Source organism: Sturnus vulgaris, chromosome 5 (genome assembly GCF_052056855.1).
Source record: "Sturnus vulgaris isolate bStuVul1 chromosome 5, bStuVul1.hap1, whole genome shotgun sequence".
Lineage (NCBI taxonomy): Eukaryota > Metazoa > Chordata > Aves > Passeriformes > Sturnidae > Sturnus > Sturnus vulgaris.
In genome coordinates this window covers 61676883-61701208 of record NC_142247.1, presented here as the reverse complement: position 1 = coordinate 61701208, position 24326 = coordinate 61676883, and the positions used below count along the sequence as shown (strand labels likewise).

General features: G+C 36.8%; 1 protein-coding gene across 4 annotated transcripts in view; it reads left to right on the top strand.

Moving 5' to 3' along the window:
- KMT2E (lysine methyltransferase 2E (inactive)) overlaps window positions 1–24326 on the top strand; it is a 60081-nt gene that overhangs the window by 28950 nt on the left and 6805 nt on the right. For 3 of the 4 annotated variants that reach the window (XM_088165828.1, XM_014869025.2, XM_014869022.2), the window contains 17 exons: window positions 3042–3214; window positions 4201–4239; window positions 5844–6056; window positions 7538–7668; window positions 8688–8805; window positions 8953–9062; window positions 9875–10136; window positions 11948–12046; window positions 12780–12944; window positions 13966–14274; window positions 16127–16381; window positions 16573–16717; window positions 17378–17631; window positions 17777–17833; window positions 18709–19272; window positions 22178–22479; window positions 24156–24244. In XM_088165828.1, the coding sequence (XP_088021954.1) occupies window positions 3042–3214; window positions 4201–4239; window positions 5844–6056; window positions 7538–7668; window positions 8688–8805; window positions 8953–9062; window positions 9875–10136; window positions 11948–12046; window positions 12780–12944; window positions 13966–14274; window positions 16127–16381; window positions 16573–16717; window positions 17378–17631; window positions 17777–17833; window positions 18709–19272; window positions 22178–22479; window positions 24156–24244 (3285 nt within the window). Of the gene's footprint in view, window positions 1–3041; window positions 3215–4200; window positions 4240–5843; window positions 6057–6868; window positions 7001–7537; window positions 7669–8687; window positions 8806–8952; window positions 9063–9874; window positions 10137–11947; window positions 12047–12779; window positions 12945–13965; window positions 14275–16126; window positions 16382–16572; window positions 16718–17377; window positions 17632–17776; window positions 17834–18708; window positions 19273–22177; window positions 22480–24155; window positions 24245–24326 lie in introns of those variants that run through there. The other variant, XM_088165829.1, reaches the window with a different exon arrangement.

The following is a 24326-nucleotide window of genomic DNA, read 5'->3' as shown; positions in this document are numbered from 1 at the left end:
CAACCAGATTTAAATTCTAAAATTTTTTAGAATTTAGAATTATTTTGCTGATTCTACTAAAATAGTAGAACAAGTAGATTTCTAACTCATTTGGAGTTAATGATTTCGCTGAGTGGTCTGATAATACTGTGAGGTTGAACTTGAATTTTCATAATGAATAGGGGAAGTTGATGATCTGAGCTATTTAAATAATCTATTGGGATTTGTAGGCATACTGTCTGATCGTTTACTCTAAACTTAAGGGAAGAGAGATTAAAAATCTTAGGAGGAGCTGTTGAGATCTCACCTTTGAAGTTAGTGTTTAACCCTCCTCAGTCTTGATGATCACTATTCTAAATCTTGTTTATAAGCTTTCACTAGGAAAGGAAATAGTAAGTGGTAAAGAAAAAGTATCAAAACAGTTTAAAAGAAAGGCAAATTCTGGTTCTCTTTAATCTAAAATATGGTCAAAGTGCAGTATTGATTATTGTGATTTATAATACATGACTTGAATGTCTGTGCTTATACTTCTTAATTTCCATTGAGCTTAGGTGAATGCTCTCTACCTTGACTGCTATACAGTTCAGTTGAACTTAGTTATTTTGGGTGTTAACTGCGAGACGTTAGTAAAATGGGCAATTTTCACAGATGATTTCAAGTAGGAAAAGATAAAGTGGCATCAATTTGAATGGACCTTTACAATGTTTTAGTTATTCAGCAGAAGCAGAATGTTTTTTTTTAATGTAACTATTAGTAATTTGCAGGTGTTTGATAAAAGGTAAGTGCATAATTCGGATGCTCTCTGATGAATAAGTCTATATATATAGGGCTTTTCACCTAGATATGAGAATTCTCTAGCATATAATGTTTTTGTTGTAACGATTTCTAGAGAGTTGCTGGCTTAACTGTGTTTCATCCAAAGGTATAAACAGTGGGGAGAAAGTAGTAGATTAGTTGGTTTGCTTCAAGGAAAGAGCTTGTTATTGAACATTGCATGTGATCGAAAATTCTGTGTGTTAAGCTTTTGTGTGTAACCACATCACCTTTTTTTTCTGGCAGCATTTTTAGCATATTGTTCTGGGGCCTGTGGTTGTATGAGATGTTGTTGGGGTTTTTTTTCTGGTATAAAAGTCCAGTTCTGGTGCAGCTTACAGTGCAGTGGATTATCTGGTATTGTTCCATGAAGTGAGCACCTTTGTTAAGCCCGTACTCAGTTGTATACTGATGTTTTGGGTTTGGTTGGTGGGTTCATTTTGGTTTTTTAGGTTTTTTTTGAGTTTTGTTTTCAGATACTTTATCTAGATATACAGCTTAGACAAGGATGTTTCCTTAAGCTGATTGGTCTTGAAATTGATGCTGTTGAGATCACTTGCTGGTTATGGGTAAATGAATCTGGGCCCATAACTTGTGAAATTTGGAGAGTTTGTATCTTGATTCTGACGTACCAACTCAAGATCTCCCCTTAGTGTGCTTTACCAAGGCTCTTCAAAGTGAAAGCAGGTTATGTAGGTTAGGAAGGAGTGTCTCAAAACAACTCTGTGTAATTATATGTTCAGTTGAGGTAATTATTCTTTACAGTAAGTTAGAACACAGTGTAGACAACAATACTGAAATGTTGCTTCCCTAAGGAAGACAGCATTTTGTGGGGTTTGGGCCAAGGGGGAGAGGTGTGTGGCTGTGATGTCATGATTCTGTAGGCACTAGTGTATGGACTACAGACACTGACAATTTTTAAGTTTCTGTTCTGGGGTTTCTATTTCTCAGGCATTGGTTCTTCTTCTGTTTATTCTTTGATTAGACATTTCTTCTTTCCATGTGCTTTTTATGCTCGTTTAGAAGATACTCTCAGCAAAGATGTAAACAAATTCAGGAAACATCATCATTTCCTAATTTATGAAGTGTTTATAATTATGTGCCTGATAAGGTGTTCGAAAGAATAACCAAGATGGTAAAAGAGGATTGTTTGCTATGCATAGAAGAATCCTGTTAAGGAATGTTGTGAGCAGGAAAAGTCCAGAGTAACCAGTAGCTGGAGTTCTTTATTTAGTAAAGAAGGTTTTGAGAATTAGGACTGCTGAGTGCACTGATTAAAGCAATTCCTTCTGAGATCAGAAGGAATGTTTTCTCTGCTCTCATACTAAGTATTTTTAAAGCCTGCTTCTGTGCTGTATGAGAAAGTTTTGCGTAGTGGGAAGTGTATTTACAGACTATTTGGAAAAGCTGCTAAAATCTGAGAAGCCAGTATTGAGCACATGCAAAGAGCAGTCTCGTATCTGTGTGCATCATCTCTCTTCGAATCCTCCCCATCCTTCACAGCCTTTCATCTTGACAGAACTAGGGTAATCCTGTTTCAGGTCAGGATATGTGTTTGTCTGACATACATGCTGATGTATGCTAAATTTCAGGCTTGGCCTTTAGGTCTGTGAGAGCATAGCACAAAGAGAAAGTATCTGTCAGTTTGTGTCTGATCGTCTCTTCTCTTCATGAGCAGCAGAATGTTACTGTTAGGGATTTTGAGTACAAAAGGCTTTTGGCTAAATTGACCCTGATATTAACCCTGAAAAAGGCACTTGACAGTGCAAATTGCAGCTGAAATAGTTGATTATGACTTACACGTGATTAATTAATGCAGCTTCACAAGAAATGCTGCTCAGTCATTAGTTTTAATCCCTTCTAGAATACAGTCATCTGAGAGAATCCAAATGCCGTATTGCAAGTAAAAGCTGTATATAAGTAAATGAGTTAACCGTTTGGTTTTTTTTTTAACCTTTTTTGTTCTGATTCTAATTTTGCTTGAAATGGAATATGGTTATCAGTTCCATTCAGAGAATGGAATTTAATCTGGTACCTTTTTCTTAGCTTGCATTACAAACCTCTCTTAATTACCAGTTTCTCATTGGTCCTTCATATTCATGCTGTTGCAACTGTTGGTGAATTTTGCATATGAGTGCTTGTAGCATTTGTCAGTATAAATTTTTGTGTTTCGAACGCAGATGTAGAGTAACTAGTGAATGTTCTTTCTGTAGTACTTGATTATTTACAGAATATTCTTTGTTTTAAAGATGGGGACACCAGTGCAACGGAGAGTGGTGATGAGGTTCCTGTGGAACTATATACTGCTTATCAGCATACACCAACAACAATTACTTTAACTGCTACAAGAGTTACAAAAGTCAATGATAAGAAGAGGAAAAAAAGTGGAGAGAAAGAACAGAACATAGGAAAATGTAAAAAAGTAAGTGAATGTAATTTCTTTTATTACTTTGTGTTACAGATTATAGCTATGTGATGTTTCTTAGCAAGAGACACTGATTTAAAACTCATGCTGTTTTACTACCTGGTTTGAGCTTGAAATGTATTACTCTGTAGTAAATGATAGTCTTCCCAGGTGCCTGACCCCCATGACTCCTCCTTATTTCAAGTTAATATATCCTGCCTGGTCAAGGTCAGTTTTGTAATTGAGGCAGAATCTCACCACAGGAATTGTGTTTACTGGGCCGTTTCAAATAGTTAGAGAGGGTGCAGATCAAGCTTTGGGATACCCAAAGAATTATTTCAAAGTCTTCTTTTCTGGTAGTTTTAAGTACAGAACTGTTTTTCCCGATGTGACTCCATTTATTTGAGCAGAAATTGTGTGGAAGTGTGCTGTCAGAAAGCCGCTAAACTAATTAGAGTAAAGAAAAAAAACCTGACGTTATACTGTTTAGCTACAGATGTATAAACAGTATAATATATGTGAAGACAAAACGTTTGTGAAGAAACGAAGTACATGGAACTTTCTAAGCAAGTGATTTTCGTAGTTAATTTCATTTGCTTGGATGAGAATTTTGTCCTTTAAAACTTTAAAGAATAAGTTATTGATGTCTTTTTGGAAATCTTTAGTAAAATGTTTCCTTTTGATTGAACAATTCTCCATACGAATCTGTTGCCGGATGTTCTTCTGTTACCTCTGATATTTTGGCTTGGATTCTGAAATTCTGGAGAATCAAGTTGTAGTGTGAGAGACAGGCCTGTGCATTTAGGTTGGAATGCTGAATTGTTTTTTAAAATACATTTTGTGAGATGTAACCTCTTAACCTTCTTGAGATTTCAGCGTAGTTTGTTCTGTTGTTTTCATCTTGCATGTTTAATTGAAAAGTTGTTAATTCGTTAATAGGTTTTCAAATTCTTAAGAGATTTTGTATTTCCTCCAGTGAATATGAATATCTAATTTTATTCCAGGCATTTCGAGAAGGATCCAGGAAGTCTTCAAGAGTGAAGGTAATGTGATTTTGTTTGGGTTTTGTTTCAGACCTTAACTGTATGTTACTTAAATAATAAGCATCAATGGTATAATTGGGGCTATACACTAAGCACTGCAGTATTCTCTTCTGGTAGCTAATATATTACATATGCATCACAGTGCTTTTAAATCAAGGTATGAGCACTACATCTTTGTCCTGCAAAATTAACTGAAATAATTAGTGCAAATTTTTATTTCAAGAGCCAGTGGATTAATTGGGGCTCTTGTGATATGCAAGGGAGTAAAATTGAGTGAACACCTCATTTGAACTTAGTGGCTCCAGCTTTTCATAACTGTTAAGCAGCGAAATAATGAAATGGCTTTATTGAATTTGAAGGCTAAGTTAGTGGTTCTGCTCTGTCAAACCTCCATCTACACCTGGTGGGACTCCTGTATATCTGGCAGGATTTTACTCACTGATACTGGCATAGTCTGAGGGAATGATATTGGCATGTCTGCTTTGTAAGATTTAAGTGTTGCAGCAGTATTTAAATTCTCTGTGGCATAAAAATGTGCTTGGTGTGAGAATTAGGTATTTCCATAGTTCATTCATGCTTGGTGTATATATAAAAACAAGTGGGATGCAATTTACACTTCAGATGTGTAAGATGTGCCTTGCAAACAGTGAAGATGGAATTGGGGGAGAAAAATCTCTTAATTTTGTTGGGGTTTTTTAATATGGTGCTTGTAAGGTTCCGCTGTTTTTTTCATGGTTGTCTTAGCATCACACCTTTGAAATGCTTTTTCTGTGTATGGTTTTCTTCGTGCACAAAAGAAATGTAAACAGGTAATTTGAATTGCTGAACTACTTGTGTTTTATCAATGTTTAATAGTGTCTCTGCTCAGGTGGATAGAAAAGGGAGCGTTGGCTGGCTGCTGCTGTCCGTAAGGAGCTTTGGTTGGCTGCAGCCTGGCTGCTGCTTGTGAGGTCTGGAGGTACAATGGCACTTTCTTTAAAAGTGAAAGGATCTGAAGCACTGCAGAGGAGAACTGTATAGTGAGGAGCAGATAAGGAGAGAAAAATTTTACGTGCAAAGCCTGTAGCATTAGAATCACAACCTTAATGTAGCAGGACTACAATTAGTGAAGTTTAGTAAGTTATGCAGTGGAAGAAAAGATACAGCATGATCTTTGAAGTTGAAAGGGGAAAATCAAGTCTGTGTATTACAGGATAAAAGCTGGAGTTCTCTATATTTGCATATGTTCACTAAAGTTGAGTGGGCAAGGAGATCTGACCCCTCCAGCTCCTGCACTTAGATTCGTGATGCAGTACAGCTGTGGGAGGAAACAGTGTCACTCTCCATTCTCATCCCACTAAGAGCAGGAATCACTGTTGAGGAGGGAATGTATTCCTGAACTTGACTTACTAAATAATAAAATTCATGGAAGGACAAATGTATTGGGACTGAATTTGACTCAATATTTTTAAGTAATTCAAAGTTGTATACCAGACTTGCTAAAAAAACCCAAACCGTAAATCAGTGGCATACCTTTGCCCATTATTTTGTATCTTATTGTAGAATTTTTCTTTTTATTTTAATATCTTATCTCCTAATATCTGGTCACTTAATTCCATTTTTAGGGCTCGGCTCCAGAGATTGATCCTACTGACAGTTCAAACTTCGGATGGGAAACTAAAATCAAGGCATGGATGGATCGTTATGAGGAAGCAAATAATAATCAATACAGTGAAGGTGTCCAGAGGGAGGCACAAAAAATAGCTCTCAGATTAGGCAATGGAAATGACAAAAAAGAAGTCAGCACCAGCAATCTGATTTTCAAACCTCCGGTAGAGGTAATGAGCTGTGCCTTGTTGTGTTACTGCATGCTGTGTTTGTGCCGTGACATTAGATGCCTTAAAAAAACGCCAACCAACCAAAAAACCCCAAACAAACAAAAAACCAAACCAAACAAAAAAAAAAAAAAAAAAAACAAAAACAAAACAAAAAAACCCACCCCAAAAAAACAACCAAGCAAACAAAAATAAACACAGGGAAAAGAAAAAACACAAAAAAGAGACTTCACATTCACTTTCTTTTCCTTGTCTCACCAGATCTGAGCATAAGAATTTTAACATACCTTTCAGAATTTGTAACTGATTTTTAAACATTCTGTACCACCCTGGTTATGTTTACATTTGCATATAATTTATCCTAAAAAGTAGCTAAGGTGTTAGTCTCAGCCTGAGCATTGGGTTGTCCTTAGACTGTCTCTTGACACAGAGTCAGCTTTAGTCAACTTTGCTGCTGCTTCTCTGTGAGGGATACTTGGAGTGGTTAGAGTAAAAGAATCATTGAAACTGAGTTTATTTTTCCCCCCTACTGTGTGTATCAAGACGTTAATTGTCTACATTTTTAAGGTGTGGTAAGTGTTCTGGATGTTCATGGGTGGTGTTCCTGATAAAAATTTTTTTTTAAACTCGTGATCCTGTCATTTCTAGTTGATGAAATCGTGCAGTGCCCTTTCCTAGCCTTACTTACCAATAACTTATCAGTTACTTACAGCCTTAAAATCAGTGCCAAAAGACTTAGCATTTTGTAGCAGAAATCTTGAGGAGTAGTTACTGTAGCAGATTAATGGAAGCATCTTTGCTTCTTTTTCTCAAAGACCATCATGGCATATGGGACACCCTCCTTAGAGGAATATCCCTACTTACAGAGCCTTTTGCCTACATAGAGGCTACTTCCTTTTTGGTTGGTGATGACAGTTATGAGAGGTGTGAGTTCACTAATTGCCAGGGTATGTATTGGTTTTTAATTAAAGCCATCCTTCCATCTAAATATATGAAAATGAATTTGGAAACTCTCTGAGGATTCTTTTTTTTTTTCCAATTATTATGTTATTTCCCTGTTCTGTTTTTCCTTGAATGAATTGTGAATGTCATTTTATGTCTGCATGTTTTGTTTTGTTCAAAGGAATTGAAGCCTTTTGAAAGTGTTGTGCAAAACAATGCAGCAATGCATCCTAGTCATGGTGAGAGCTAAGTGCACTAAAGGCTGTAGTACTTGAATTGTGAGAACATGACTATGTTGGTTTTCAGCCATGTCCTGGAGCACTAGGGCCAAAGCATTCCTTATATCTAAATTGATAACTAGTAGCATTGCTAGGGGAGCAGGACAGCTTGGTCAGCTCCGTCTGGAGGTTTAATTACAAAAAGGAGGGGCTTTTTAAGTTCATATAAAATTGTTTAATAGTTGCGGAAGTATAATCTGCTATTAATAATAATGGAAAAAATGTAGAAAGGGAAAATTCATAAATTAATCTATGTCTTTACAGAGTTATGTGCAAAAAAACAAGAAAATTTTAAAGGCTGCCAAAGACTTGCCTCCCGATGCACTTATTATTGAATACAGAGGAAAGTTCATGCTGAGAGAACAATTTGAAGCTAATGGATATTTCTTCAAAAGGTTTGTTCATTCCTGATGTTTCAGTAAAGTAATTGTTAAAATGATGTTTGCCAAGCTGTTGCTTCAAGTACAAGTGGATCTTAGTTGCTGTCCCCTTCTCTTCTGGATATCCTTACAGATTTGTTTAGGAGCTAGTTTTCTCTTTTTTGTTCCTCCCTGATTACACGATTCTTGCATGCTTGGTTGCGTTGTTGTGTACCTTAAGCCAGAAAATAGAAAGAGTCTGCCGTCCTAAAATAATTCATATATTAATGGTAAAGGCTTTATCTTTTGGTAGAGAAATGGATTTTAAGTCCATGAGAGTGAGAATGAAACTGGACACAGGTTAGCTTGGGGCTGTTTTACTGCCATAGTTCTCTAGTTAGTGTACTGAGCTGTGTGTGACTGCTTCCTTCTTCCTGTGGGTTGGTTTTGATGCTGCCACTAACTGCATGAACACACCTGCATGGGAATTTGCAGAAGGCCTTTTGGAGGAGATGGAACACACAGCTTTTGCTTGGTAACGATAGAAGGGTTCCCTGGCACTTGGAATAGCAGAACTTAAAGCATGACTTGGCAAAGTATTTGGAGTCCTCTTCCCTTCAGGAAGGTTGGTGCTAGTGGTGCTGCAGGTATTAGGCAGGGATGTGATGGTTTTACTTTTTTAAAGAAATTATTCTATGTGACATACAAATTTCTGAGTTTCATTCTGGGGCTGTCATACGAAAAGTTTAAGACATTTGAAAAACATTAACTCTGTGTCTTCCATGTCTAGTGCTTGCTCTGTAAGTGTTCTCCCTTTAGATCCTGTGCAGATGATACGGAGCTGTAACTCGATCTTGAGGTATTTTGAGTATATTTGAGGAATGCACCTGTTAAAATCATGAAGTTTAAATATAAACATGTCATTTTTAGATTAGCCTCCAAATTTGGTGTATTGTGCCAAGCATCGTGTTACAAAGCTAACTAATAAGAAGAATAAACACTATTTAGCATCTTCAAAAATTATGAAATTCCTGGCTTTCTTGTGTGTTTTTCAGACCATACCCATTTGTTTTGTTTTACTCCAAATTCCATGGGCTAGAAATGTGTGTTGATGCAAGGACTTTTGGAAATGAAGCTCGATTTATCAGACGCTCGTGTACACCAAATGCAGAGGTGAGCACATTTAGAAAGTTAAACTAGGTTTTATTTACTTAGGAATCTCCTTTTCCTTGAGATTCTTGATAATTTGAGCAACGGCTACAATTTTTATACAAGAACTGGAAAATAACCAGTGATAATACAACATTCTCTTGACTGTAGGTGAGGCATGTAATCGAAGATGGAACAATTCATCTTTATATTTACTCCATCCATAACATTCCAAAGGGAGCAGAGATTACCATAGCATTTGACTTTGATTATGGAAATTGGTAAGTATTTGAGAATGCTGTTCTAAAACTCATCTAATGCTCATTAAGTTACTTTGCTATTCAGAATGACTTTGGTTTTGTATCATTTACTTTCTTGCATGTCTTAATAGCACAAGGTTCCTGAGGCATTGTATTTACAATGAACAGTGTGTGCGTGGGCAGGGTTGTGTATTTTTATTACTGCATTTCTGTGGCCTGCTCTTAAGCCAGCTTGGATGCAATGCAGGCATGCCTTTGCTTCTTGACCTGAACTATGCACGTGTGGTAATCAGCATAGGTTCAGACAGACTGTCACTGTTAGGAGTAGACATACTCCTTCTAAAAATACATAGTAGTTGTGTTTAGTACCTGAAACAGCTGATAGCCCCTTTCAGTTCAGTGTGTTTGAAAAACATTTCCTGTGTATCCAAGCAGAGCTTAAAATCGTGAGAGTGACTCTGTGTGCTGTAAATTTTGTAAAATGAACTCTCTACTTCCATTCATCTGTTTTGTTTCGGTTGGTTATATTTCCACCTAGGATTATACTCAGGTTTTAGATGTCTTTTGTCTTTCAAGCATAATACTAACCTTGAATTTAAAAGAATTCTGTGTGGCAAAGCTAAAGAAGCTAAAACTTCAATTAACCAGTACAAAAGTTTTTTGAATTACAGTAGTGGTGTATATTGTGGTGAAAACTGTAGTCACCTGCATTTAACATGGTTGGTTTGCATTATAGCAGATGTTTAATGTGAAATACCAGTGATTTAATATTGAAGGGTCTCATTGCTGTACAAGTTAATCAAATACGCCTTCTTGCGTTTAATTACTTGCAGTAAATACAAAGTGGATTGTGCTTGCCTCAAAGAAAATCCTGAGTGTCCAGTTCTGAGACGTTCTGAGCCTACAGAAAACATCAATACTGGATATGAAACTAGAAGGAAAAAGGGAAAGAAAGAGAAAGATGTTTCAAGAGAAAAAGAGACTCAAAATCAGAACATCACATTGGATTGTGAAGGAGCAGCCACCAAAATGAAAATTGCAGATAATAAACAGAGGAAGCTCTCTCCCCTCAGGCTGTCCATTTCCAATAATCAGGTACTGACACAAAGAGTCTCAGAAATAAAAACTTTTAAATACAGATACAACCTCCTAGTATAGCTACTAAAGTCACTGAAAAGCAATGTGGAGATTTCTCAAAAGAAAGAATGAGGGATAAGCTGTTTAGAATTTTATATATTCTTTCAGTTTTCCTTAATACTCGGTTATAATTAAAGGTATGTTGGACTTTTTTCCTCTGAATGTCTTTGTGACTCTGATGTGAAGGCCACATATCATGGTTTCAGGAGCTCCCACTCCATCCTGAGGTGCTTTTAGTTAGTTTACTGGTGTTACTCAGAAGTATTTTTAACATAGCAGTACATAGCCCTGCTCTTGAAACAGAACTCCAACCCAGAATACTGAGTGTTGACTGCAGCTCCATGTTTAATTCAGTTGGGAGGAGGAAAGGTTTTTCTGAAACTAAATGTACAGGCAGTATGGTAAAGCTACCTGGTAATGTACTGTGATAGTAAATTTTAAATAAGTCTTTTTTTGAATATGTCAGTTTGAAGGAACTATTGGGAGGAGTCCATGACATAAGTTATTAATTTTTCAGAGCAGCTATTAAAGATAACTATTTAATGTGATCAGCTTGTTACCTTAGTAACTGTCTATATTCCTTCATTTTGAGGGTGCTTTTTTTAATATGATGGTTTTTGATGATGATTTGGGGGCAGAGAAAAGGGAGTTATTCCGGGAGGGAGCAATTCCTAGTTTTCTTAACATCGTTTTAGGACTGAAGCAAATAAAGTAAAAAGCATACTGCCATACATGAGCATACTGACACCCAGGTTTCCTAAGGTGATAAATTGTTCTGGTGTGTTAGTAGCTAACTAAATAGCTTAAAGTGCCTGGAAGTCCAGAAGGCATGTATGTGACTTGCAAATTATGGTTTCCAGAGAGGTGGTATTTAAACTTTCTCATCTTAAATGATTTTTGATTTGTGTTTTGTGTCATGTTTTCAAGAAGTGATAGCTGATATATGGAGTCTTCTCCTGATCTTTTAATGTAATGTACAGTGTTTATGTATAACAGTCACAGAGAGCTTGTATTGTTTTTCAAAACTGAAGAGTAGGAATTGTGGGAAGAATAAAGCTGTTAAAAGTACATTTGCCCTTTCCCATACACTTTCTTTATGGTAGCATCCTAGATGTTATCCCAGGAAAAAAGCTGCTAGTTGCCTGTTTTCTATGTTTAGATAAAGATTTTAAGACGAAGCTTTAAATCTTTGTCCTAGTCCTTTATGTAAAAGTGAAATTCCATATAGGACTAATGAAAACTTAATTAGTTTCAAAGTTATGCTTTCATGCTTGTTTTTTCATTCAAAACAGAAAACCATCGTTAGTTAAGTAACTTTGTGTTTACATATGATATGGCATTGCTGTTAGATTATATAGTGAGTGTTTAAATGGAAATTGTGACTTCAATTGAATACTCTTTTGAGCTGAGAAAAACTTCTGTGTGAATGGTAACATCTACTTGGGCATTCATTCTCTTTCACTAAAACTAATACTGGTTTTTGTGGGTATATAATATAAAACTCCTATCTATTTAACTGATAATAAAGTGATTAGAGCAGTGGCCATTGTTAGTGTCCAAAAGTTTACTTTGGCTGGAGGGTTTAATTCTGATACTGCTTTTTGTTTGGTGGGATGAGGGAGTGGGGATGGAACACTTTCATCCTGTTTTGTTGGTTTAGTTAGTTTTGATGTAGTTATCTGAGGATTCTTAGTTCTGTGTAGCTTTTAGTTCACTCTAGTTTGCAAGAGGAGTAGAATTTCTGTAAAACAGTCATTTCCATCTTACAGGAACCAGATTTTATTGATGATATAGAAGAAAAAACTCCCATTAGCAATGAAGTAGAAATGGAATCAGAGGAGCAGATTGCAGAAAGAAAAAGGAAGATGGTAAGTTGGGAAGCAAGTAGCTGCCTGAAAGGCATCATTAAGGCTTAGTGACACCTGCTCTGCCCAAGCTAATTGCTGCCTTGTCGTGGGCTTGTACAATCTGCACATGTGCAAAGTCGGATCCTTACATGAACTTATGCTTAAAATGCAAGGCTTGCTATTTGAGAACAGTTCATCTGGGTTCATCACTGCATTCTGACAAAAATCTGCTTTTATCTTCAATTGTATATAATGTTTTTAGTGTCTTTAGATGATCTCAGCAGTGCCTGTTTTAGATATAATTATTTGCTCTTTTATTATTGCTTGTTGTTTGTAGTGGCCATTTTTAAAGATAGCATAGGAAATCAAGGTTTTCCCTTATTTTATTTGAATTCCCTACTTGAATAAAAAGTCTCAGAAATCCTGATTTTCAGATTATTGTAGAACGGTGTTAATAAAAGTAGCATCTTTAAATGTGGGGGTTTTTTGTTAAGTATTTGAGAAATTAAGCAAGTTCCTAAATCCAGAATAGGACTCTCTTGTTTGTCAGGCTGATCTGGATGCAAGCCTTTCTTTAGAAGTCTAGTATATGCAGTGATTGTCCCTTTAATCTAAGCTTTTGCTGAACTTGATCTTCATGACAGACATACATTGAACATGTTTTAAAGTACTTTAAAAATGGAGAATAATTACATGCTTATATATTTGAAAGATTATGACTAAAACCGATCATGATTCTTATTAAATCCATCAGACAAGAGAAGAACGGAAAATGGAAGCTATCCTGCAAGCTTTTGCCAGACTAGAAAAAAGAGAAAAAAGAAGAGAACAGGCTTTGGAAAGAATCAGCACCGCAAAAACGGAGGTTAAATCAGAATGCAAAGAACCACAGATTCTAAATGATGCTGAGTTTATTCAGGTAGTTTTTTTGGGCTTTATTTTAAAGTTAGCTTTTAACATTGCATATTTTGTCAATTTGGATGGCGAGCTGCATGTTAAGATGTATGAAATATATTTTTTTTTTCCTCTGAACTCAAATATTTTGGTTCTTTGACATTGTATTTTATTAGCTCCTGATTTTTTTTCCAGATAAGATGGGTATAGAATTTTTCAGTGAAGAATTTCAGTTATGTGAATTTATGCAAACCTGTACACACACACACACACACACACACACACACACCAGCTGTGTAATTCAGTCTGTCTTTGAAGTTCGTGGTAGAAGTATTTATCAATGTTGACTTTAGCCACAGAAGGTGACTGTCCTTAAGCACCCTCTCTAACCAGTGGAGAACAATTTGTTTCTTCAGTGGGTTTTTCAGGAGCACATAGTATTATATTCTTCCTGTTATTTTAAAGGAAATGAGTTAGTAAAGTCTATTTTTTTTTCTGAGTTCTTGCAGATGATACTTAATGTTTTACAAATAATTTTTAACTGTTGTTAATGGCTGCTTCTCAGTTTGTAAATACTCACATAATGATTTTCAGTCCAAGTTGTTTCCCTGAGCTGATGTGTGTCAGCATTCTCTTAAGTACCTTCTGTTATAAAGCTGAACATCTAGTAAACTGTGAATTGCTGAAAAATATTGGACTGAAAGACATCATGATATAAGCAGTTGATTTTTAGCTTATGGATGGATGAATGAATGAATGAATGTTAGTTCTTACACAAATTTGTCATGATCTGACTGGTGATGGGTGTGTGTGAATACTGATGATGATACAGCTTGGTAGGAAACTGCAGGAAACCTGTCATTTGCCTTCAAGAAGGAAAATTCTATTCCTTCAAGAAGGAATATTGTAGTTCTGATACCAAAAATGAGAATGAGACTTTTTGGACCTGTAAAAGAAAAGAGAACTGACTGGTTTTTTTTCCTAATAAAGATAAGTAGCTCTGAATGTGTATGGGATCTGTTTGCTAGATTTCTGTCTTGTCACAGGAACCGGCAAAAGAAGAAACTGCCACCAAGCCCACCCCAGCGAAAGTTAATAGAGCTAAACAGAGAAAAAGCTTCTCGCGGAGTAGAACTCACATTGGACAGCAGCGCAGGCGACACAGGACCGTCAGCATGTGCTCAGATATTCAGCCCTCCTCTCCTGATGTGGAAGTAACTTCACAGCATAACGAAACTGAGAATGCAGCACTGGTAGCTGAGCCTGAAACAGAAACTGTTGTTACAGAAATGGTTACTGAAACAGAAGCTCCAGCACTTAGTAAATGCCCTACTAAGTATCCGAAAACAAAGAAGGTAAGTCTCTTGAGGGATGGGGAAAAGATGGACCTTAACAGAGTTTTTAAAAAGTTATAAACTTCTTCATCAGTATGCAACTGCATGTAAGATTTTTTTAAAATGTTCACTCATTTCTTGTAAAATCACCATTGTATAGCCACTCAGTGATAATAGATTAAAATACGTGTTAACATCTTTTGGTGGAAGTTGGTTTGGACTTAGGACACTTGGAAAATACATATTCAGAGCAACTTTAGAACAAAATGGTTTTTAATTGGGCTTTCTGAATGGATTGAAATAATACACATAACCAAAACATAGTTAAAGCTGAATTTAAAGAAAAGCCCAAGGAAATAAGTCTCTCTTTCCTTTGCTCATTGTATGCTTCAGCTAGCAAACAGTATCTCCAAGGAAATTGCTACTTCTAGTACTTCTGAGATGTTCTGAAGTGAATGGAGCAAAACACCTCGAATGTGTATGTGCATGTCTGGAGGGAAAATTCTTACCTCTTCTCTGCTTTGTTTTTAAATTTCTTTCCAGTGGACTACATTGCAAAAAACTTGTACAAAATGGCATAATAATAAAAGACACTTAAAAATCTTAAATCTGCAAGTTCAACTAAAGCAGTACAGCTTTCTGCTTGAAAATTCATAGAATGCATTAAAAAGTATTTGTAGTGTGTTTTACAAGAAGTCCTGAAAATTTTAATCAGTGGAGAAAAAGGGGGAGAAAGTCATAGGTCAAAACTTCTTGTCAAAAGAAAAACACCAATTTCAAGATTTTTTTTTTGTTGTTTAATCTTAAAACCCCCAAACGTAATTTAGATTTTTTTTTTCCAAAAGGTACCTGAGTCATCCTGTAACACTGCTTATTTGCATCACTGTTACATTCTTGTGACGGGGAGCACTAGAACCTTTCTTCCTTTCTTGCCTGTTGCATAGCAGAAAAGAAGGAAGACATCCTTAATATCATGAAGCAGCAAAAAAGTGCAGTAAAATTCAGGCTTCAGGTATCTGTGAAATGTCTCTGCATTGCACCCAGTGTAGTCTAAGTGCAGAGAAGATCTTGCTTTAAAAATTAATTAAATAAAAATGGGTTTTTAAAAGACAAAATAAAATATATTACGATGATTTGTGTTAAAGCCTTAATGTCATATTCATGTTATTTAATGTTGCATGTACTTAATTTTGAATCACTTGTAAAATCACTGTAGAAAAAGAAAGGTTAGTTTATCTGTTAATAGAAACTAAAATCTACTGGCGTATTTTTTTAAAACACTAAACTAGCTAGGAAAGAATAGCCTTTTTAGACCAGTGTATCTTTGTATTTAATTACACCACATTTGCTATTACAGTTGAAGAGTGTTGAGGGCAGCTGCCTGACATGTTGACTGAGGCACAGTCCTGACAGTATGGAAATCTGATGAGGGGTTTCTTTAACTTTGCTCTATTAATGTTACACTATTTCTCCTCAGCCTGGGTGCTCAGGCACAAGTTTGAATTTTGGTTTAGAATTGTGTTAGTAAATTGACAGCCTAAATACAGTTGATCTGGGTACTTGGATGTTTAGTGAGAATTAAATGCAATAGAACTAAGTAGTTTACAACCAAAAAAAAACCCCAAAAAACTAAACACCCCTGCCCCTCCCCCAGACTGGTGTGTAAACAAATCTGTACTGATTTCTTCTGCTGTCCCCATGATTTCTCTGTAACTGACCCTCATTCTTGCCAGGTATTCTTAAACTTGGAAACAAACTGTTTCTGGTTTGTGTAATACTTGACTAGCTGAATAATTGAACTAAATAGCTTTTCAAAGCCACTGGTAAACACACTCTCATAAAACACTATTTTTTTTTTCTTCTTTCTCTTTAGCACTTGGTTAGTGAATGGTTAAGTGAAAAGAGTGATAAAGCAGGGAAGCCTACAGACACTCTGCCAGAAAGGCCTCTCCGCATAACCACCGACCCTGAAGTTCTGGCTACTCAGCTGAATTCTTTACCTGGTCTCACTTACAGTCCCCACGTATATTCAACTCCAAAGCACTATATCCGTTTTACTTCTCCATTCCTTTCAGAGAAGAGGAGGAAAAAAGAACCTGTGGAAAACATTACTGGCTCTTGTAAGAAGGTAATGCTTCCCTTCATTACCTTCATTATTCATGGGTGTTCTATCCCATATTAATTAGAAAAAAGTCTTTATTTTCTAGCATAAATTCAGGCAGAAGAAAGGCTGTTTGGCAAACCAGTCATGTTACACATTTTGAAATGTTCATCATTGAAGTTTTAAGTCACTAATTGGAACTTCTTGTTGTATTACAGCGTTGGTTGAAGCAGGCTTTGGAAGAAGAAAATTCAACAACAATTGATAGATTTAATTCACCCTCACAAGAGAGATCTAGAAGTCCAGCCATCAACGGTGAACATAAAAGTCCTTTATTACTGAATGACAGCTGTTCCTTAACAGGTGTGAAGCTTTTGTAAATAGATTACATAAGAGCTGTGTTGAAGTAGCTGATTGTGGACCACTGTGGGTTTTAAAGTGATGAGTTGATGAAAAGTCCAGGGGGATTTGCATGTTTTCCTGATATTTTCTTTGAAAGAAATGCTTAGTTGCATAGTGGTTGAGAGTTTTTCCCCCTTTAATGTATATTAGATAAGAATATTTCCTAGCATTTACAGCCAACAAAAGATTAATGGTTTTGGTATTAGTATTAAGAGTCAGGTTATAAATTTAATTTTCTATACTATCTCTGTACTTAGAATCCATTTAAAACTTGGTAGGCCAATGTAGCATAGGGAGAAAAGCTGTGTAATCTTGCAGGCATAATAGAAAATTGGAGTGCACTAAAACCATCTTTTAGCTAAACAGTCTTAAAAATGCATAGAGGTTGACTTACCTTCTCTGGGGACATAGACATTTCTTCCCAGCATCCTAGCATGCAGAATTCAGTTACTGATGTATCTGTAGGCTGTTAAAGAGTTCATCTCTCAGGAATCCTGCCCTTCAGAGACCTTTTTAATCTTAGAATTCTTTCATTTGGAATTCACAGTTTCACTATATGAAGTATTTGACTGTGATTATTATATCTAGAAATCTTGTAACTTTTCTAATTTTAACATCCAGATCTAACCACACCACTAAAAAAACGAAGACTGTATCAGCTGTTGGAGTCTGCTTTCTCAGAAACCTCCACACCTACTCCTTCTCCCTATGCCACACCAACCCATGCTGACATCACTGCCTCCGAACCATCATTGTTTGCTACTCCTCCAAGGGTGAAAACAGAAGATGAAGCTTGTCGAAATGGTTACAAACCCGTATATTCACCAGTTACTCCTGTAACTCCATGTATACATGGAAATACCATGCACTTTGAGGTGAGATTTATAATGAATTTTAGAGCATTCAGAGAAGTGTGCAGACGTTGCAGTGTAATCAGTATTTGTATTCCTGCTACAAAATGAGGGGGGTGTATTTCTCTAGGCTAAAAAATTGACTTGCAATTTCTTCTTGTTTATTTAGAATATTTCCTCACCTGACAGTTCCCCAGAAATAAAAAGGCGAGCTTACAGTCAAGAGGTAAGGAGATTAGCAAAACCTGCTAATGGTATCTCAGTTTCACCTGTATGGCTGCTCTGTTCTTAGTGGATGGTTTTCACCAACCATTGCAAGTTTCTGAGAATTTAAAGGGTAACTTCCCCTTAAGTTTTACCTGTTATATTCTCTGTTTTAATCTGGTTTCTCCCTGTATCACTTAAAAATCCTGATTTGGATGAGGATCAACTCTTGTAATGGAAAGGAGCAACAACTTTGTAGATAGGAACAGAAAGACAACAGTTTGCTTTCCAGGCTGTAGTTAGATTCAGATTAACATTTCTCCTTGTTACCAGCATTTCTTAATTGTTCTTGTTAATCCCAGTTATGCTCGAAGTGAGAGAGCAGAAAGTTAGTTAAGTCAGCATAGGTGATGCATTAGTTGAAGAGCAAGGAATATGCCTGGGTACTCTCAGCCTGCAGGATGCATGTAGTCTGCTGTGAGGCTTCATCCTAAAATTTGGGAGTGTCTTGGAGAAACCTCTCCTTCCTTGTCCCTCTTTGAAATAGGTGTTTTGATACTGAGAGGGATTGCTTTTATGTTGAAGCAAAAGCTTTCTAGCTTCCTGGCATGGGACTTGCTCCTTTTGAAGCCCCTCCTCTTCCTCTGCCAGTCATAAATAAAACCTGGTGCTTAATGTGTATTTTTACTTTGGTTAATGTACATCTTATTGAAATGCTTTAACCTAATAAATGGGAATAGTAGAACTAAGTGTCTGACTGTAGAACTGTTTCTTAAAAACAGATAAATTCATGGTACTGGAAGGCCTTTAATCCCTCTTAAAGGCACATCTGAATGTCAAATAGTTGTAGGTTTGATAGAGTGTGAAAAAATAGTTACATGTTTTTTCTTCATGCAGGGTTATGACAGAGCATCGATTCTAGCACTGAATTCTTTCAGAAATTCCAACCTGACAGAAATGGGCCTGCAAGAAATAAAGACTATTGGATATTCTAGTCCAAGGAATAGGACTGATGTCACACGGCAGTGCACTGGAGAAATGGAATCTGTGTCAGACCTCCAGCTGGGACTCGAAGTAATTGAGCAAAGTGCACTGCATAAAAACCTGGAAGCCCCCACACATGATAGGACTGATTCAAACAGCCAATTAGAAACTGCTCATTGTGGACGGGGCACAATTTATTCTTCCTGGGTCAAAAGTCCTGACAGGACAGGTGTAAATTTCTCAATGAATTCTAATTTGAGGGACTTGACCCCTTCACATCAGTTGGAGGTAGGAGGTGGATTCAGAATAAGCGAGTCAAAGTGCCTGATTCAAGACGATGCAAGAGGCATGTTCATGGAAGCATCTGTTTTTTGTACTTCAGAAGATGGAATTGCACCTGGCTTTGGAAGGACTGTCAATAACGACAATTTGATGGATGGAAATTGCACACCCCAGAATCCTCCACAAAAGAAAAAGGTTATAACTTTAAGAATCATTTGGTCTGTCTTCCATTGTCTGCTAATGATATTTCTATAACAGAAAGAACCCCAATGTAATAAAAACCAACTGATGGCTCATACTTACATACTACAGTGTATTAGACATTCAGGAGAAATAAGGAAGGGCAAAGAGCAAAGCTGCATAAAACTATTAGTAAATTTATTTTTTCAACGTAAAAGATACAAATTTTATTTCATATGAGTCTTAAATGAATTGCCCAATAAATAATTGCTTTTCAGCAAAATGAAAATGGTTGCTTATGCCACCTGGTGTTACAATATTCTGTTGTACAGAATATATACTAGCACCATAGAGACCAGACCATAGACTGTGAGCATCTATTATGAATTACTGCAAGAAATTGCAACAACAAATTCATGCCACTCAGATTTTGGTTAGAACTGCATAGAAATCCTCAGTTCCAAGAAATATTTTTCTTGACTCAATTTGGTTTTTTGTTTTTTTTTTTTTTATATTTGAAAAATAAGCACAATCTAAATTGGCTACTGTCATGAAACAGTTCTTGTTGATAAGTGATGTAGTCATGGGTAACTCAAACCAGGATTGGAAGTTACTTTGCATAATTCTTAGACTGCATTGCACTGTCAGGTTGACTTCCTTTGCAGAAAGAATGACACAGATGAAAGGCAGTGGTCTACAGTGTGCCAGCTTGCCTGTTCTGTCTCCTCACAGACTCTAGTAATCTCTGTTGTTTAAAAGGTGTGATTTATTTTCTTTACAGAAGTAGTGATGAGGAGGGTGGATTTTTCTGCATGTGTACATGCCTGCACAATGGGATTTGGGTATTTTTGGTCACGTTGCAGCACCTTGTACATGCCTGCTTCTCTGGGGCAGTCTGCTGGGCAGCAGTGAGGAGTCTTCCTTTTAGTAGTTCTCCATCAGAACTGCATTTTTTTTACTTCCTTCAAGCCGAGACATAAATGGAGCAATTTGTAGGAGCTCTGATCTTACCTGGTCACAGCCCTGAGAATTTGATAGATCTTGTGTGTGTAACTATAGCCCTCCTCTTTTGGCAAACCTATAAAGAAAATATAAGCCAAAAATTCCTGTAACTTCACAGCCTTCTTTTCTGAAGGCTAAAATAGTCTTCACAAATCCTGTCAGCACTTAGTACTTCAGTAACCCTCCCCACTTCTTTTGCTGGCAAGGATTGTTCCAGGTCCTTACTGCTGACAGCTTATCTACACTAATCCTCCAATAAAAAAAGGTGTGTCTGTCCCCTGACACCCCCCAGGCCCAGGATTCCTGTCTGAAAGTCTGTTTGAAGAAGCAGCCAGGGAAAATTGCATCTGTACCCATGAAAGAAGGGGGTTTAGGATTTCTGAGGACACACAAAAATTTGAAACTTTAGTATAAAAAAAGAGGTCCCACCTAAGGTAAAAGGTGAGAATTCAGGAATTTTGTAGGAGACTCAAAAAAAAAAAAAAAAAAAAGCCTTTTCCCTAAGGTCATGTAAGACAGCAATATCCTTAGATATTTGCAGGATGTTTTTGCATATTTCTACATTTCTGTGGACATTTGCTTCTATTATTTCTTACTGTTGCAGAAGTCCTTTATCAGTACAGTCCTGTACATTGTGGCCACACTACATGAGTTTCTTAACATATAAGCTTCCTTTAAAGCAGTGTTCTTTAGGGGGTCCCTGTCACGTGATGTGGAAATACTACAAAATTGTTTGAAAGCAAGATCAATTCTTAATAGAAATGATTTATGCAAACTGTTTTTGCATGAATTTTTTATGAATTATTTTATGTAAAATCAGATATTTTTCACTGTTTTTCTCTGACATATGGATGGATCTCTAATAGATTTGTTTGCAGTCCTAAGGGGTTTTGTTTGTTTGCTTTCAAACAGAACAGCTGCTTTGGTTTTTCTCTCAGTGTAGAAATGGATGTCCAGTTTTATTGAAGATTAAGCCAGTTAAGTTAGACATTAATTTTTCTCATTATTTCAGTTTCTTGGTTTGGATGCTGTATGGTTCAGAGCAGGATGTTGACATTCATAGACATTAAGTGTAATTTTTACCAAACTTGTTACTGAATAAAGTAGGTCTGAAGGTCAATATTTCAGCTTCTACTTCAAATCCCGAAGATTCATGGTGAAAACATTTCAACACATTTTTTCCACTACTGGAGGCAATTTACTAACCACCAAAATAGGTTTCTGTTCTATGGAACTTTGGTGTAGTGATATTACATACATAATACATGAAATAGGAATCATTATTTTTGATAGAGTTAGCTTAAAAATATGTTCTTAATTGGTCTCTCTTGAAGTGCAGTTAAGACAAATTCAAAATAAACCAGGAAAAGTAAGTTGCAAATTTTCTATGTTAAAGAAAGGCATAAAGAGCCTAGTGAATCCTTTGGTGTATGAAGCAGAAGGAGTAGTGGGTTCTGATGCAAGGGAGTCAGTCTGAGAGCAGGATGTGACATCTCCTGAAATTAGTTTTACTAGATCAGTATAATCCTAAAATTCTGGAGTTCCAGGAGAAACTGTAGAGTCCATTTTAACTACAGCCAACAGCAACTACAGCCAAGAAAAGGTCCACTTCAGTAGTGGGTGGACCTTTTGCTGACCTGTGGCATCTGCTTCTTCCCTGAGGCAGAACACATAGTTCTTCTCTTGGCAGAAGCATTTTTTTAATACCACCTTTACAGCTGGTAATAGCTCAGTACTCTGTAAATTCCACTGCAAATGTGGTGAAATATCTTCAATTAATCTCTATCCTTTTTATTTTAGAATCAATTACATGGCACATCTCACTCAAATATAGTGCATTTAATAGAAACCGTGAGAAAGAAAATGGGTAAAACTTCCTTTCTAATGTTTCTTTATGTTTTGTTTTTTTCCTCCTTAGGTGTCCTTGTTAGAATACCGTAAGAGGCAACGTGAAGCTCGAAAAAGTGGTTCAAAGACAGACAACTTCCCCCTGGTTACTGTATCTCCTCATGCTGCTGGTGGAGGAAATACAAGTAGTAATAATGGTGCTAGTGATGGGTATAACAACAGTGGAGAAAATGGGGAGCAAACTGATAACACTGCAAGCCTGCCTTTACCACTGCCAACTACTGTTTATAATGCAGCTCCAGAAGACACTGGCAACAACTGTGCAATTAAGGAATCTTCCTCCAGTGAGAAGAGTGAACCTGAAGTTCAGTGGTAAGCCACAAAACTACAGGACTCTGATTCAGAAGAATTATTTATGTAAATCAAAGTCTTTGGTGTTTGAAATCTGTTTTTAATTAAGGCTGCTATTGCAGATTACTGATGGAAGACCTTCTTCCAGCTTAATAAAGAGTTGTCTTACCTTTTTCCTCAGAAATACAGCAGACACCTCATAATTATTTGAATACAGGAAGAATTACCCATAAGATATTTATTCAATTATTTTAATTCTACTTTTTTATCTTCTAATGGCAAAATAGGTATTGGGTTTGAGCGTTTGTGTCCTTGTATTTCCACTGCCTTTTCTGTGAGCTGACGAGAATTTTTTATGTTAAAGCTCAAAACCTTTGCAAAAGTAGCATAGGGCATAAGGTGCAACAGGAGAATAATCTGTACTGATTAGCAAAGGCTTCTGGAAAACCTTAGGAGGTCTGGTTTTCAGTCATGTGGCTGGAATGTGTGTGGGATGTTTGCTGTTGCTTGATTGCCCTGTGCAGGGCTGAATGCAGCCTGGCCGGCAGCTCCTGCTCGGGTGGGAGCGTGTGGTGACACACACAGCAGTTACTCAGTGGTTCCCTTGTTTGCAGACCACATGGGCAGTGTGTGCAATGCCAGATACTCCAAACAATCTCAGATCCCGAGGAGAGGTGGGGTTTGGATGGGGAGAAGATAGAGTGACTTCAGTCTGTATAAACAGATTTTTCACTGAGTTTTTTTGGTAGCTTTAAAATAGATGATCAGCTCTGGTGACACTGTCTCCAAAACATTATTAGTGCAAAATAAATCCTGCAGATGTTCTTCATGCTGTAGTGAATGCCTAACTGTGGTGGGGATGAACCATGGGCTTAGGAGTTGAAACTTCTTCCACTCAGATGCTCCAACTATTCCAGAAAAGAAGATTTTGTAAAGCCAGTTGAAGGGAGAGCATAAGTGAACTGTGCAGAAGCTACTGCACTAAACTGTGGAAACAGGCTAAACAGGGAAGAATTTACTATTAGATTTTGCAGTAACCTTGCAGAGAAGCACCAAAACGTATTGCAGTGCAGCAGTATTGTGAAGTGATGGATGCCATATGCCCTTGCCAGAAATGAGAATAGTTTTGTGGAGTGCTTTCACTTACAATGTTCCTGGTCAGGTTGTGATTGAGAGATGTTAAGGGTTCTGAGAGACATGTGACTGTCAGTGCATACCCACTGTCTGGCAATTCAAGTGTAGAAGCTTAAACAGGGATAGATTTGCAGTGGTACACAATTTACAGCTGTGCATCTTCTATTAAAGAGCAGATTCTTAACAAAAAAGATGACTGCTTCCAATTCTGGAAGAAGACAGTTTTCTGCAAATTGAGACTATGAACCAGTAACTGTGACCTTTATCTTTTTACTGTTCAGTTGTTTAGACAAAGAAAAACCCACAGATCTACAGATACTTCCTTAATAAGAGGAAATGCCAGTTTAATGTAACAAGGTCGCAGGAAATCACTGTATTTAAAGTGGGAGAAAATAGATACAAACCACTTAAGTAATAATATTCCTTATGCACAGCCAGTTATTTGGTTGTTACATGCAGCCAATGCTGTAAACTTTGTCTGACTCAGTATTTGCATACACACTGTCCTAAATTTGGTCCATGGGAGTACATACTGTTAAATTTAAAATGGACTTCTCTTGCAGGACTGCATCAACCTCTGTGGAACAAGTGAGAGAACGAAGTTACCAGAGAGCTTTACTTCTCAGTGATCATAGGAAAGACAAGGACAGTGGTGAGTTGATTTATTATTTTGAAGATACAGAAATCTAACCAGTTCCCCCATGGTAATCTGTAATAATTCTAATATTGTGTTT